The 14,762-nt window shown below is 36.0% G+C and overlaps 1 protein-coding gene across 2 annotated transcripts in view; it reads left to right on the top strand.

Annotated features, from left to right (window-relative positions):
• The window catches only part of PJA2 (praja ring finger ubiquitin ligase 2), a 380,196-nt gene that overhangs the window by 319,275 nt on the left and 46,159 nt on the right, over nucleotides 1-14,762 (top strand). For both annotated transcript variants that reach the window (XM_028493128.2, XM_024126081.3), the window contains 3 exons: nucleotides 8,019-8,136; nucleotides 9,446-9,646; nucleotides 11,103-12,153. In XM_028493128.2, the coding sequence (XP_028348929.1) occupies nucleotides 8,106-8,136; nucleotides 9,446-9,646; nucleotides 11,103-12,153 (1,283 nt within the window). In that variant the 5' untranslated portion in view covers nucleotides 8,019-8,105. The remainder of the gene's footprint in view (nucleotides 1-8,018; nucleotides 8,137-9,445; nucleotides 9,647-11,102; nucleotides 12,154-14,762) is intronic.

The raw sequence follows: 14,762 nt of genomic DNA, 5'->3' as shown, positions 1-14,762 counted from the left end.
TTAGGTCCTATTTGTTTATTTTTGTTTTTAATTTCCATTTCTCTAGGAGGTGGGTCAAAAAGGATCTTGCTGTGATTTATGTCATAGAGTGTTGTGCCTGTGTTTTCCTCTAAGAGTTTTATAGTGTCTAGCCTTACATTTAGGTCTTTAATCCATTTTGAGTTTATTTTTGTGTATGGTGTTAGTGAATGTTCTAATTTCATTCTTTTACATGTAGCTGTCCAGTTTTCCCAGCACCACTCATTGAAGAGGCTGTCTTATTTCCATTGTATATTCTTGCCTCCTTTATCAAGATAAGTTGACCATATGTGCGTGGGTTTATCTCTGGGCTTTTCATCCTGTTCCATTGATCTATATTTCTGTGTTTGTGCCAGTACCATACTGTGTTTATTACTGTAGCTTTGTAGTATAGTTTGAAGTCAGGAAGCCAGATTCCTCCAGCTCCGTTTTTCTTTCTCAAGATTGCTTTGGCTATTTAGGGTCTTTTGTGTTTCCATACAAATTGGGCAATTTTTTGTGCTAGTTCCCATCTGGTCCTGGCTTTTGTTTGTTGGAAGATTTTCAATCACCATTTCAATTTCAGTGCTTGTGATTGGTCTGCTTATATTTTCTATTTCTACCTGGTTCAGTCTTGGAAGGCTGTACTTTTGTAAGAATTTGTCCATTTCTTCCATGTTGTCCATCTTTTTGGCATATAGTTGCTTGTAGTAATCTCTCATGATCCTTTGTATTTCTGCAGTGTCACTTGTTACTTCTCCTTTTTCATTTCTAATTCTGTTGATTTGAGTCTTCTCCCTTTTTTTCTTGATGAGTCTGGCTAATGGTGTATCAACTTTATTTATCTTCTCAAAGAACCATCTTTTAGTTTTATTGATCTTTGCTATCATTTCCTACATTTCTTTTTCATTTATTTCTCATCTGATCTTTATGATTTCTTTCCTTTGGCTAACGTATTTCTTTTTCTTCTCTGATTGCTGTGGCTGAAACTTCCAACACTATGTTCAATAATAGTGGTGAGAGTGGTCATCCTTGTCTTGTTCCTGATCTTAAAGGAAATCGTTTCAGTTTTTCACCGTTGAGGACTATGTTGTCTGTGAGTTTGTCATATATGACCTTTATTATGTTGAGTTAGGTTCCCTCTATGCCCACTTTCTGGAGAGTTTTTTATCATAAATGGGTGTTGAATTTTTCAAAAGCTTTTTCTGCATCTACTGAGATGATCATATGGTGTTTCTCCTTCAATTTGTTAATATGGTGTATCATGTTGATTGATTTGCATATATTGAAGAATTCTTGCATTCCTGGGATAAACCCCACTTGATCATGGTGTATGATCCTTTTAATGTGCTGTTGGATTCTGTTTGCTAGTATTTTGTTGAGGATTTTTGCGTCTGTGTTCATCAGTGATATTGGCCTGTAGTTTGAGAAGGATAGGTGTTAGCTCTTCTCTAAATGATAGAATTCGCCTGTGCAACCATCTGGTCCTGGCTTTTGTTTGTTGGAAGATTTTCAATCACCATTTCAATTTCAGTGCTTGTGATTGGTCTGCTTATATTTTCTATTTCTACCTGGTTCAGTCTTGGAAGGCTGTACTTTTGTAAGAATTTGTCCATTTCTTCCATGTTGTCCATCTTTTTGGCATATAGTTGCTTGTAGTAATCTCTCATGATCCTTTGTATTTCTGCAGTGTCATTTTCTTAAATTTACCAAGGCTTGATTTGTGACCCAAGATATAATGTATCCTGGAGAATGTTCCATGAACACTTGAGGAGAAAGTGTATTCTGTTGTTTCTGAATTATGTACTGTCCTTCTTTGTCTCTTGTAATAGTCTTTATTTTAAAGTCTCTTTCGTCTGATACGAGAATTGCTACTCCAGCTTTCTTTTGATTTCCATTTGCATGGAATATTTTTTTCCTTCCTCTCACTTTCAGTCTTTATGTATCCCTAGGTCTGAAGTGGGTCTCTTGTAGACAGCATCTATACGGGTCTTGTTTTGTATCCATTCAGCCCCTCTATGTCTTTTGTTTGTTTGTTTTTGTTTTTGTTTTTGTTTTTGCAGTACACGGGCCTCTCACTGTTGTGGCCTCTCCTGTTGCGGAGCACAGGCTCCGGACACGCAGGCTCAGCAGCCATGGCTCACGGGCCTAGCCGCTCCGCAGAATGTGGGATCTTCCCAGACTGGGGCACAAACTCGTGTCCCCTGCATTGGCAGGCGGACTCGCAACCACTGTGCCACCAGGGAATCCCCCTCTATGTCTTTTGATTGGAGCATGTAATCCATTTACATTTCAAGTAATTATCGATATGTATGTTCCTATTCACATTTTCTTAATTGTTTTGGGTTTGTTATTGTAAGTCTTTTCCTTCTCTTGTGTTTCTTGCCTAGAGAAGTTCCTCTAGCATTTGTTGTAAAGCTCGTTTGGTGGTGATGAACTCTCTCAGCTTTTGCTTGTCTGTAAAGGTTTTAATTTCTCCATCAAATCTGAATGAGATCCTTTCTGGGTAGAGTAATCTTTGTTGTAGGTTTTTCCCTTTCATCACTTTAAATATGTCCTGCCACTCCCTTCTGGCTTGCAGAGTTTCTGCTGATAGATCAGATGTTAACCTTATGGGGATTCCCTTGTATGTTATTTGTTGCTTTTCCCTTGCTGCTTTCAATATTTTTTCTTTGTATTTAATTTTTTATAGTTTAATTAATATGTGTCTTGGCATGTTTCTTCTTGGTTTTATCCTGTATGGAACTCTGCATTTCCTGGACTTGATTGACTATTTCCACTCCCATGTTAGGGAAGTTTTCAACTATAATCTCTTCAAATATTTTCTCAGTCCCTTTCTTTTTCTCTTCTTCTTCTGGGACCCCTAAAATTCGAATGTTGGTGTGTTTAATGTTGTCCCAGAGGTCTCTGAGACTGTCCTCAATTTTTTTCATTAATTTTTCTTTATTCTGCTTTGCAGTAGTTATTTCCTGTATTTTATCTTCCAGGTCACTTATCTGTTTTTTTGCCTCAGTTATTCTGCTGTTGATTCCTTTTACTGTAATGGCAGGCGGACGCGCAACCACTGCGCCACCAGGGAAGCCCCTGTTTATTTGCTCTTTAGTTCTTCCAGGTCCTTGTTAAATGGTTCTTATATTTTCTTCTGTTTCCAGGATTTTGTTTGTTTGTTTGTTTTTTTGTTTGTGGTACACGGGCCTCTCACTGTTGTGGCCTCTTCCGTTGCGGAGCACAGTCTCTGGACACGCAGGCTCAGCGGCCATGGCTCACGGGCCCAGCTGCTCCACGGCATGTGGGATCTTCCCAGACTGGGGCACGAACCCGTGTCCCCTGCATCGGCAGGTGGACTCTCAACCAATGCGCCACCAGGGAAGCCCTATTTCCAAGATTTGGATCATCTTTACGATCATTACTCTGAATTCTCTTTCACGTAGACTGCTTATTTCCTCTTCATTTGTTTGGTCTGATTGGTTTTTACCTTGCTCCTTCATCTGCTGTGTATTTCTCTGTCTTCTTCTTTGCTTACCTTACTTTGTTTGGGGGTCTTCTTTTTACAGGCTGCAGTTTCATAGTTCCCGTTGTTTTTGGTGTCTGCCCCCAGTGGATGAGGCTGGTGGAGTGCGTTATGTAGGCTTCTTAGTGGAGGGGACTGGTGCCTGTGTTCTGTTGAATGAGGCTGGATCTTTTCTTTCTGGTGGGCAGGACTGCGTCAAGTGGTGTGTTTTGGGGTGTCTGAACTTATTATTTTAGGCAGCCTCTCTGCTAATGGGTGGGGTTGTGTTCTTGTCTTGCTAGTTGTTTGGCATGGGGTGTCTAGCACTGGAGCTTGCTGGTCATTGAGTGGAGCTGGGTCTTAGCATTGAGACGGAGATCTCTGGGAGAGCTCTCGCGGATTGATATTATGTGGGGCCTGGAGGTTTCTGGTGGTCCAGTGTCCTGAACTCAGCTCTCCCACCTCAGAGGCTGATGCCCGACACCCGGCTGGAACACCAAGACCCTGTCAGCCAGGTACGTGGGGAGTTGCTTGCCTTTTGGGAAGTCTGAGGTCTTCTGCCAGCGTTCAGTAGCTGTTCTGTAGGAGTTGTTCCACATGTAGATGTATTTTTGATGTATTTGTGGGAAGGAAGGTGACCTCCACGTCTTATCTCCTCTACCATCTTGAAGGTCCTCTTTTCTTACTATTTTAGGTTTTTCGTTTTCTGAATTAGTTCTACTACCACTAGCTTTCATTTAATGTGTGTAAGTATAAGAGTTGGAGTTAGAATACAAGTATTCACAACCCTGCGTCTCTTTTCATTATATTTTCATATTTCCATCAGAGATAGGAGCATAGAATTGCCATTCATTCATTCATCCCTTTTTTCACAACTGTTTAAATTCGTATCTTGTTAGAGAATATAAAGACACAGTGTGTTTAATAAACATAATGCACTTAAAGCAAGGTCTTTATCTTTAAATTCACCACAGTCTTTCAATTCTGCTGTGGGAAGTGTACACCCCATACCCATGCTTTTCCATGTATTCTTTTGAAGGTTGTTTCCATTGCCTGTCTAGACCTGCTGGTGTACTATCCTAGTTAAAATGATAAATGATGATATCTAGGTAAATAACTGCAAGATCTAGAATTAATACTTCCCTGATTAACTCCTTTAATTCTTAGACAGCAGCATATTTATGGAGTTTTTTGGAGTTTTTTTTTTTTTTTTGGTTATTGTTTTTGTTTTTACAATTAAGACGTATATGAATTTTAAAAATTATTGTAGAGAATATTGGAAGGCTGGAATTTAAAGCAGATGAAAGCTACCATTCTGTAAATTGAAAATGAGAAAGAAAAGTTTAGAGACAAAGAATTAAACTACGTGGGCCAAATACAGTGAAAATAGGAAGGAAAAGAAAAAAGGACATCTTTGAGACAATCTAATGAAAGCCTTTAAATTAAAGCAGTCCTACTAGGGCTATGCAGTAGAAATTTTTTAAATGGCCTAAGAAAGTCCTTGCAAAATTATAGAATACCGTTTATTAAGAGAAAATCCTAATTATTCTGAAGAGAAAAATTGGTTTACTTACAAAAGGATGAGAAATAAACTGGCAGAACAGTTTCTTAACAGCAACATGGGATGCTTAGAAAACGTTGCCTTTTAGAGTTTGTAAAAAATGATTTTGTTTTGACCTATATCCAAAGTGTAAGGGAAAGATGAAAATATTTTGACATGCAACAACTCAATGTTTACCTCCTTACATAAAATTCCTGAAACAATTACTTGAAGATCTTCTAGTAAAGACAAAACAAACAAATGCACACCCCTTCCCAAAACAAACAAACAAAGGAAAACATGGGTTTCAAATCAGGGGACCTAACTCAGAAGTACCATCAAAAGTTAGCACAGAAGTAGTTGGATCTTGAAAACAAGTAGACTAAATTTATATCAGGATGTTGGAGGGCTCCAAAAAGAATCTTTTAGAAGGAAGTGGATTCATGTTGAAGAAAAGTATGATTAAGAAACAGAGTGATTTTCATGATTTTGTACTCTTAACAGCACTCTCTCTTAACAGCACATTCTGATCAGGCATTTATACCCGCTATTCTACCAAAGGTGCCCTGTGTCAGGAACTCCAGTAATCTTCCATGTTGCTAAGTCTAGTGGTCAGTTATAGATCCTTGTCATACTTTACCTTTTAGCAGCATTGGCACAGTGGATCAATTCTTTGGTCTAAAGCACTGTCTTCATTTGACATCCACACTCCTGGATTTTTTCTTTTCTCTCACAAGCCCCTGTGACTGGTCGGTTTTCCTGATACTTCTTTTAACCTGGCCTCTTAATTTTGGATCATCTTAGGGTTCAGCCCATGAACTTCTTTCCTTCTCCAAGCCTACTTAGACATCTCTTCCAAGTTCAAGCCCTTTTGAATATTGTCTATATCTTGATAACTCCCAAATTATACTGGCAGTTCAGAATTGTCCAGTGAACTCCAGCGTCCTATTTAACATTTCTACTTGAATATCTAATAGATATCTCAAATTTAACACATCCAGAACTAAACTCGATACTTTCTCCAAACCTACGTCTTCCATAAATTTTCCTGTCAGTTAATGGCAACTCTGTTTTTCTAGTTGCACAGGTTATAAAACTTAGAGTCAACCTCAAATCCTTACCTTCTTTCATAACCTATATCAGAAAACTTTATTGGCTCTACTTTCGCAACATAGCCATAATCTGACCATTTCTCACCACCTGTTTTTACTCTGGTCCAAACCACTGTGATCTCTTGTCAGTATTTCCATAGCTTTCTAGTCAGTCTCCCTGCCTTTGACCTTGTTCCCCTTCATCTAAACACAGTAGCCAGAGTGTTCCTTTTAAAACAGAAGTTCTCTTCTCAGAACTGTTTGGTGGTTTTCCCTCTCACTCAAAATAAAGCCTACATTTCTTCTATTATCCTGTAAAGACCTATGTAATCTGTTCCACCTTACTCCCTTCTCCCTAATTAACTTTCTAACCTCATCTGTTACTTTCTCTCTTCCTCATTCCATCCCAGACTTCTTGCTAAGGTAAATTCTGGAAATTCTCACTTCAGGATCTTCTTTTTATTCTGCTGAGAATGTTCTTTCCCTGGGTTTACACGTGGCACCCTCCTCACAGGTGTTTGCTCAAATGATCCCTTCTCAGTGAGGCCTTCCCTAACCACACTACTTTAAACTGCACACCCCTAGCAGCTCTTTATTCTCTGCTCTATTTTGCTCCATAGTATTTATTGTCTAACATATCTTTATTTTTTACTTATTTGTTTAATGTCTATACCCCATACTGCAATTTTAGGAGGGCAGGAATATTTGTCTATTTTGTTCATTGTTGTATCCTCAGCACTGAAAATAGTGCCTGGAATATTGCCTTATTTCAAAGAAAAGGCTTTGGGTAAAATACTCATGAACTTAAATCCATGGCCGACCTTTGAGTCTGCCGTGTATTATACTGTGAATCTGTGAATATTCAAGTTAATTGCAGATTATTTTTCTTACTATTAAAACAATATTAATCAGAGCTTGTGTTTTTGCCAGTATGGTAGAATTATTTTCTTGATATTCCTTTACCCTTTAGCTGTTGTTAACTGTCTGACTTTATTTAGCTATATTAGAACATTCCTGTACAACCTATTGCTGAATTTATAATTTACATGGGAGAATGTGTGTACTTTCATGCATGTTAACTTATAGCTATACATGGCTAGATAGATAACATATACAGTTAAACTAATTTTCAGAACTATCTTGTAACAACTTTAAGTTGGTGGTAGGCAGTTTAGCAATAGCTTGTGTCTAAGTAATTAAAGTATTAAAAAGCTAAGCTCTTGACAAACTTTAAAAAAAGCACAGGTTGCAACTTTTAAAATAGTAAATAAATGGATTAATTTCAAAACAGATGAAGTCTGTATACTTAGCATGGTAAATTTTAGTTTTTCTAATTTAGAATGGGCTTTTCTTTGGGATTAAAATATCTGAATGATCAATTGACTATTATTGTAAAGAACAAGTGTATCATTTTTATACACATTAATTATTAATTGTCATAAGCCACTATACATTTTTTAAATGTACCAGTATACATTTTAAAAATGAAGTTTGTATTCTTAGGGTTAACGTCTTTTAACAATGCCAGGGCTAAAGGAACTTTAGTGATTGATGGAGAAGCAGATAGTGTGTAGTAGACCACCAAACAGTTTGACCCCAATCAACACTTCTCCCAATATATTTGCCTATTTACTTATAAATTATTTGTGTGTTACTATCATTGTCAATCTTAAGGTTGATATATACTTAAGGCAAGGTTTTTCAAGAGGAGCTCTAAATCTCTTTTCAAATAGCCATCTTCATAGTTTTGAGGTTTTTTGATTGACTTGTCAGGTCCAATTGTGTTTTTCTCTGTTATTATGGGCTAGCTAAGAACTTCACTAGGAGAAGCAGTATTAGTTTTGCTATTTTTTTGGGCCTGTGTTATTAGTATTTTGTTTAATCCATGGTTTCTTTGTAGGAATCTCCTGCAGCTTATCCATTGTGTGAGTAAAAACTAAATCACATCCATAATTCCACTGAACTGGGCACACAAAAACTGCCATATATGTCACAGTATACTGAAAAAGAGCCAGCAGGTAAGCAAGGTGTCTCTGTCAGTTCTTCTACATTGAGAACTTCATATTTTTCCTTCCAGATTCCTTGAGTACCATACGTGATGTGTGATCATGGTCTTAAGACTAGTTTCAATCCATGTACTGAATATTTATAAAGCTTAATTTCTAATTTTTGATACAAAAATGAGTATAAATAGAAACATATTTTCTTTCCATACCCCCTTGGCATCTATTGTGCTTTTCACTTTGGAGACTGTTCTTTTGGAGGTGTTGTTAAGGGTACTGGTTCTGGAGTCATAATATTGGGTTATTGGACAAGTTTCTTAAATAATTCATTTTAACCCTAGTTTTTTATTCTTTAAAATAAAATACAGTATCCACCTCAACAGGTTTGTGAGGGGATGAAGTAACAATGTAACACTTGGTATCATATATTATAATGTTATAAATACATGTTTGTTTTTGTGCTTAAAAGCAATTATATTTCCTATTCTAATGCAATAAAACAAAAATGTGTAACTTTTTCATTTATTGACTGTTCCATATACTGTGAGAAAATATTTTGTTTAGTTCCTGCATAATATATATAAAACTCAATTGACTAAGCAAACTTTTGCTATATGTATATATGAGATAATGTCCTACTCAGTAAAAGATGCTACTGTTGCTACTATATATCCCTCAGGCATCAGAACTTAGTATTCAAGTTGTTCAAATGTTGATGGCTTTTTCTTTTCATACATACCATATGTATACCATTGGCAGTTTTGAAAAGTTTGACTTGGCTCACCACTGTTTTCTTCTCAGAGAATTTTACCTGACCCTGATCTTTGGGATCTATTTTATTGTGGTCTCGTTAGTTCTTTATAATAGTACAGATACCATTTAAAGAAATTACTTGTTACCTTTGACTGGAATTTATTCACTTTTAATATAATTGAAACCATCGTATCATGTGCGTGCGAGTAATTCACTCAACAAATATGTATTGAGCACTTATACATAAGGTACTTTGAACTTGGAGAATCATTCTCCAATCCTTAAGGAGCTTTTACAGTATAGTAATTCAGCAAGTGGAAAAAATTTGGGGTAAGTAACGTTATAAAAATCTGAAATACCTTAAAGGAACCAAACTTTAAAAGATATTTTGGGGGATAAGGGGGTCACATAACTCTCATAATGTAGTATTTCCAAGCATGTTTTATATTACTAGTAAGGGACATTCTATGTTCAGTAGCATATGATTTGGCAATATATGTTGAAACATTACCCCAAATGTCAGAATAAGAGTCATTGCTGTGCCTCTTTTATTTTTAACTCTGTTTTTCAGCAATGGATCAAGAATCCAGCAAGGCGGCCTGGCCCAAACCAGCAGGAGGATATCAGACAATCACAGGCAGGCGATATGGCAGAAGACATGCATATGTCAGTTTCAAACCGTGTATGACCAGGCATGAAAGAAGCTTAGGTAGGGCTGGTGATGACTATGAAGTGTTGGAACTAGATGATGTTCCGAAAGAAAATTCCTCAGGTATGCAACATGGGATTATTTAAAAGCTATTAATAACCATGTAAGAATTAATCTTGTAGTATTTGAAATAGTGAGTGGGTTTTATGTGTGTCTCTGAGTATAAATGCTATACATTTCCTATCAAGAAATTCATTTCAAAATTTTCTCTTAACTTAATAATATATACATTTAAACATAGAAAAAGATAGAATATGGCCAATCATTAAACTATAACTGCATTGTCATGACAGTGATTACATGTTGTCACATACTTCAGCCAGAGGAAATCTTCATCTTTCAATCCAAAAAAATTTTTAATGTGAACTGAGTATATTTTTCCCTGCATATTACATTTAAATAGCTTTTTGTTGTTTTATTTGTATCTCAGTAATTTAGCTTGGTTAAGTTGATTCTTTTAGAATCATATAAAAATATAAATGTCAAGTAATACATAGTTATTTAATTAAAATTTCCTAATTATTCATTAGTTTGAAAAAGTATTTTGTAGGTATCCATGTACTATAACTACACATTTTTGGACTGGAATGTCATCTTCCTCTTGTCCTGAGCAAACTTGATAATTCTAGGTTTATTTTTTTTACTGTCATTTATATACAAGAATCTGAATTATTAGCTAAGGTCATTCTGTTAAAGCAGGCTTTTTGTGATATGACAAGACTTCCCTTCAGTTATTTATAAATTTTTGTTCTAGCAGGTCTTAGCATCTTCATTTTTTGTTATTACATTAGTGGTGGTAAAAGATAGTCATGTTAAAGTAATTTGTAGAGTAGATAGGATTTTACTCGTCTCAGAATTCTGACAAACTATGACAAAGAGAATCAACATATTGACTCTTTTGTTGTTTTTCACTGATAGCTGTAACATAGTTAAAGTTAACTCATTGTAGATATATTTTAACAATTCATTTTGGGGATAGAAATCTAATATTATGTATCTAGGGACTGAGATATAATCTTCTGAATTGACATAAAACACAGTAGAGTCTCATTTCTGTTAGATCTATATATAGCCTGTTCTTATATCTATTATAACCACCTTTTAAAAAATCTACATGTAATAAAGTAATTTAAGTCTGAATTGCACAGTCCAACAACTGGGAGGGCAGATTGGTTACCCTGTGACTTCACTTATGCCTCTCATTGTTAGTCTCTCATTAGCCTCTCTTTTAAATGTCTTTTACAGAATGTTTTAGGTATTAGGATTTAGGTGAAAAACCTACAGAAGACATCTGAGGGAGAGGATATTAAGAGGCTACACAGTGGCATAAATGAACTCATAGGGTAACCAGTCCACCCTCCCAGTTAAGTTAGGGAGCCTAGAAGCACCTGTCAGAGAAATTCACTCATATTCTCAAATAAGTAATTATTAATGTGATTTCTAGTTAAAGAGTCATTATTAAATAAAACATTATCTAAATTAATCCCTCTAAATATGTTTTCTTTTGTTCCCTATGAAGGTTCCAGTCCATTGGATCAAGTTCATTCTTCTTTACCCAGTGACCCTTTATTTGAAAAAACTGAAGCAGAAATTCCCATTTGTGATACAGCATTGAATCAAACCATTGAGAGCAGTCCATCCTTTGCTGCAGTACATCATAGCGAGAAAGGCAGGGAGACCTTAGGAAGCAGTACGGATCTTCACAATCATTCTGAGGGAGAATATACTTCAGGAGTTTGTAATGCTTCAAGTGTCCAAAATGGAATTACATTGGTTCATACTGACTCTTATGATCCAGATGGCAGACATGGAGAGGATAATGGCCGTCATCAGCTCTCTGCTGACATTGTGGAAGGTGGTAGATATCAGGAAGCATTGGGCAATACAGTGTTTGAGTTGGAAAATGGAGAGGTAGAGGCATACAGTGGTCTTTCACCGACAGTTCCCTCTTTTAACTGTGAATTAAGAGATGAGTTTGAAGAGGTAGATTCAGCACCTTTAGTGAAAAGTTCAACTGGTGATACTGAGTTTGTCAATCAGAACAATCAGGAATTTCAGAGGTCCTCTTCTGAAGATGAAATGGTTAGAAAGAAACAACAAAATAATACTAGCCAGGAGAGACAAAGAGAAAATTCAGTTGAAGATTCAGCCTGTGCTCCCAGGCATATTTGCAGTGAACAAAATACCAGTGATAGGGGCAAAAACCAGGGAAGTTCTCCTGAACAGGTAGTGAGGCCCAAAGTTAGGAAACTGATAAGTTCAAGCCAGGTGGACCAAGAAACAGGTTTTAATAGGCATGAGGCTAAACAAAGAAGTGTTCAGAGGTGGAGAGAGGCTTTGGAAGTTGAGGAAAATGGCTCAGATGACCTCTTAATAAAATGTGATGACTATGATGGAGAACATGATTGTATGTTCTTGGATCTGCCTTTCGCAAGAGTTACACAGAGGGAAACAGAAGATAACCAAATAACACCAGAAAATGGAGCCACAGGAAGGCAAGAAGTTGTGGATAACACGTTTTGGAATGGCTGTGGAGATTATTACCAACTGTATGACAAAGATGAAGATAGGTAAGGTTTCGTACTGTGCTTTGTGAGATGGTTTAATGAGCAAAGTGGTTTATTTCTAGTACCATGTTATTTGGTGGATGGGCTGTCTGACATGGTCAGGGAATTAGATGTTTTGACTTACCAAATATTCTTATTTACTGAGTGGTAACCATACATTTAAACTACTGGTTAGTTTTTCCACAGAAACTCTCTTTGAGGGATTTCAGGAGTTTACAGAAATTATAAGTTCAGGTAATGGTTATTCATTATTATAAAAAGATAGAGCTACTAATTATTTCAGTTCATGGTATTTCAGTTAATAAAATGCAAGGTAAACATTTATTGTATTTATAAAAATTTCTAAGCCAGTCTGGGTTTAAAAAGTGATTAAAATCACAGAAAATTTTGATTGGTAATATTACATTAACTTTGTCAGTATTTACTAATATCACCTGTTTATTCTTCCTGTTGCTGTTCCTGTCACTGTTTATTTTTTACTTATTTTTGTTTAGCATTTAATTTTCATTAACAACTTTATGTGGTACATTCTATTATTTTCCGCATTTTTAGATGAAACTGAGGCATAAGAGCCCTTACTAACTTCCTAAGGTCACAAAGCTAGTAAAAGGTGGAGCTGGAATTTGATTTTCTACTTATTGACTAACTCCAGGCTCTGTGTTCACCACTATAATTTACTATTTTCAAGAAAACATATAACTTTTCTTACAATAAGCATTCTGATTCCTCTTACATAGATTCCTTTTTTTCCAAACTGTAGGACAACAGAAAGAATAGAGAAATGGAGAATTTCTTTGTCCAACTGCTGACTTTTCATTACCCCAGAGTCACTTTCACCTATCCCTTTAAGCTAGTGGGAACCCTTGCCATGCTCAATTACAGTGCAATTTCAAGATTTTATTAATTTAAAGAAATAGTTTTTTTTAACTAGAAAGTACTAAAAGGGAAGAAATTTATCCTTTTGAATATGAATGCATTTTATGTATTTTATTTCATATCATAAAGTTAATAAAATCTTTTTGATTTTCATTGGATGTATGAATTAATCTTCCGTAGTATAGTATAAGTAACTTGTAGAAACAATTAAAATATTTCTACGGCTATCTTGAAGTTTGTAAACTTCAAGGGTTAGCAGACAATATTTATGTAACCTACTATTTTCTAAGCTAAGAATAAAGTTAGTTGAGAACTTGTGCCTGGGACTTCCCTGGCAGTCCAGTGGTTAGGATGCTGCACTTCCACTGCAGGGGGCACAGGTTCTATCCCTGGCTGGGGAACTAAGATTTTGCATGCCATGTGGTGCGGCCAATTAAAAAAAAGAAAAAAAAAGAACTTGTGCCTGATTTGTTTCTGTTTTTTCAGTTTAGGTCCACAGTCTTTTATCCAAAATCCGCAAAGTTCTAAAAACAGAAACTGACAACAAAACCTGACCTAATATTAACTTACTTGATGACAGATCTAGATCTAAATTAAAACGAGGACTATTTTCAAGTATTCATACATTTTGATACAGACATATGAAAGTGTTTGATTTCTGGGTGCTGGCTTAGACCTCACTGGGAATTGTTAAGTAGTATTTCTAAGCATATTTTTACTACATTTTGCTTTTTTGAAGAAAATCATTTGATTTGGCTGTGCTTTCTCCATTATAGACACTAATCAAAAAGAAAAGCTTCTTTTGTTTGCTTTTTATAGTTAGGCCTGATGTCATCTAATGAAGTTGATGAAATATTTACACTGTTTTCCAACCTCAAGAAAAAGGGTAGTTTTCTTGGTTCTTGGGGTTTTTTTTAAATTATTTTATTTATTTGGAGATCCAGGTGGATGGAGTCAATACATCAGCAATTATCTCTGAAGAACCAAGATTTGAGACTCGGGACATTTTTTTTTTTTAACATCTTTATTGGAGTATAATTGCTTTACAATGGTGTGTTAGTTTCTGCTTTATAACAAAGTGAATCAGTTATACATATATACATATCCCCATATCTCTTCCTTCTTGCATCTCCTTCCCTCCCACCCTCCCTATCCCACCCCTCTAGGTGGTCACAAAGCACCAAGCTGATCTCCCTGTGCTATGCGGCTGCTTCCATTAGTTATCTATTTTACATTTGGTAGTGTATATATGTCCATGCCACTCTCTCACTTCGTCCCAGTTTACCCTTACCCCTCCACATATCCTGAACTCCATTCTCTAGTAGGTCTGTGTCTTTATTCCCATCTTGCCTCTAGGTTCTTCATGACCATTTTTAATTTGTTTTTTATATTCCATATATATGTGTTAGCATATGGTATTTGTTTTTCTCTTTCTGACTTACTTCACTCACTTGACAGACTCTAGGTCCATCCACCTCACTACAAATAACTCAATTTCGTTTCTTTTTATCGCTGAGTAATATTTCATTGTATATATGTGCCACATCTTCTTTATCCATTCATCTGTTGATGGACACTTAGGTTGCTTCCATGTCCTGGCTGTTGTAAATAGAGCTGCAGTGAACATTGTGGTACATGACTCTTTTTGAATTATGGTTTTTCAGGGTATATGCCCAGTAGTGGGATTGCTGGGTCGTATGGTAGTTCTATTTTTAGTTTTTTAAGGAACGTCCGTA

The sequence above is a fragment of the Physeter macrocephalus genome, chromosome 8 (genome assembly GCF_002837175.3).
Source record: "Physeter macrocephalus isolate SW-GA chromosome 8, ASM283717v5, whole genome shotgun sequence".
Lineage (NCBI taxonomy): Eukaryota > Metazoa > Chordata > Mammalia > Artiodactyla > Physeteridae > Physeter > Physeter macrocephalus.
The sequence above is the reverse complement of the archived record's forward strand: the minus strand, read 5'-3'. Positions and strand labels throughout refer to the sequence as shown.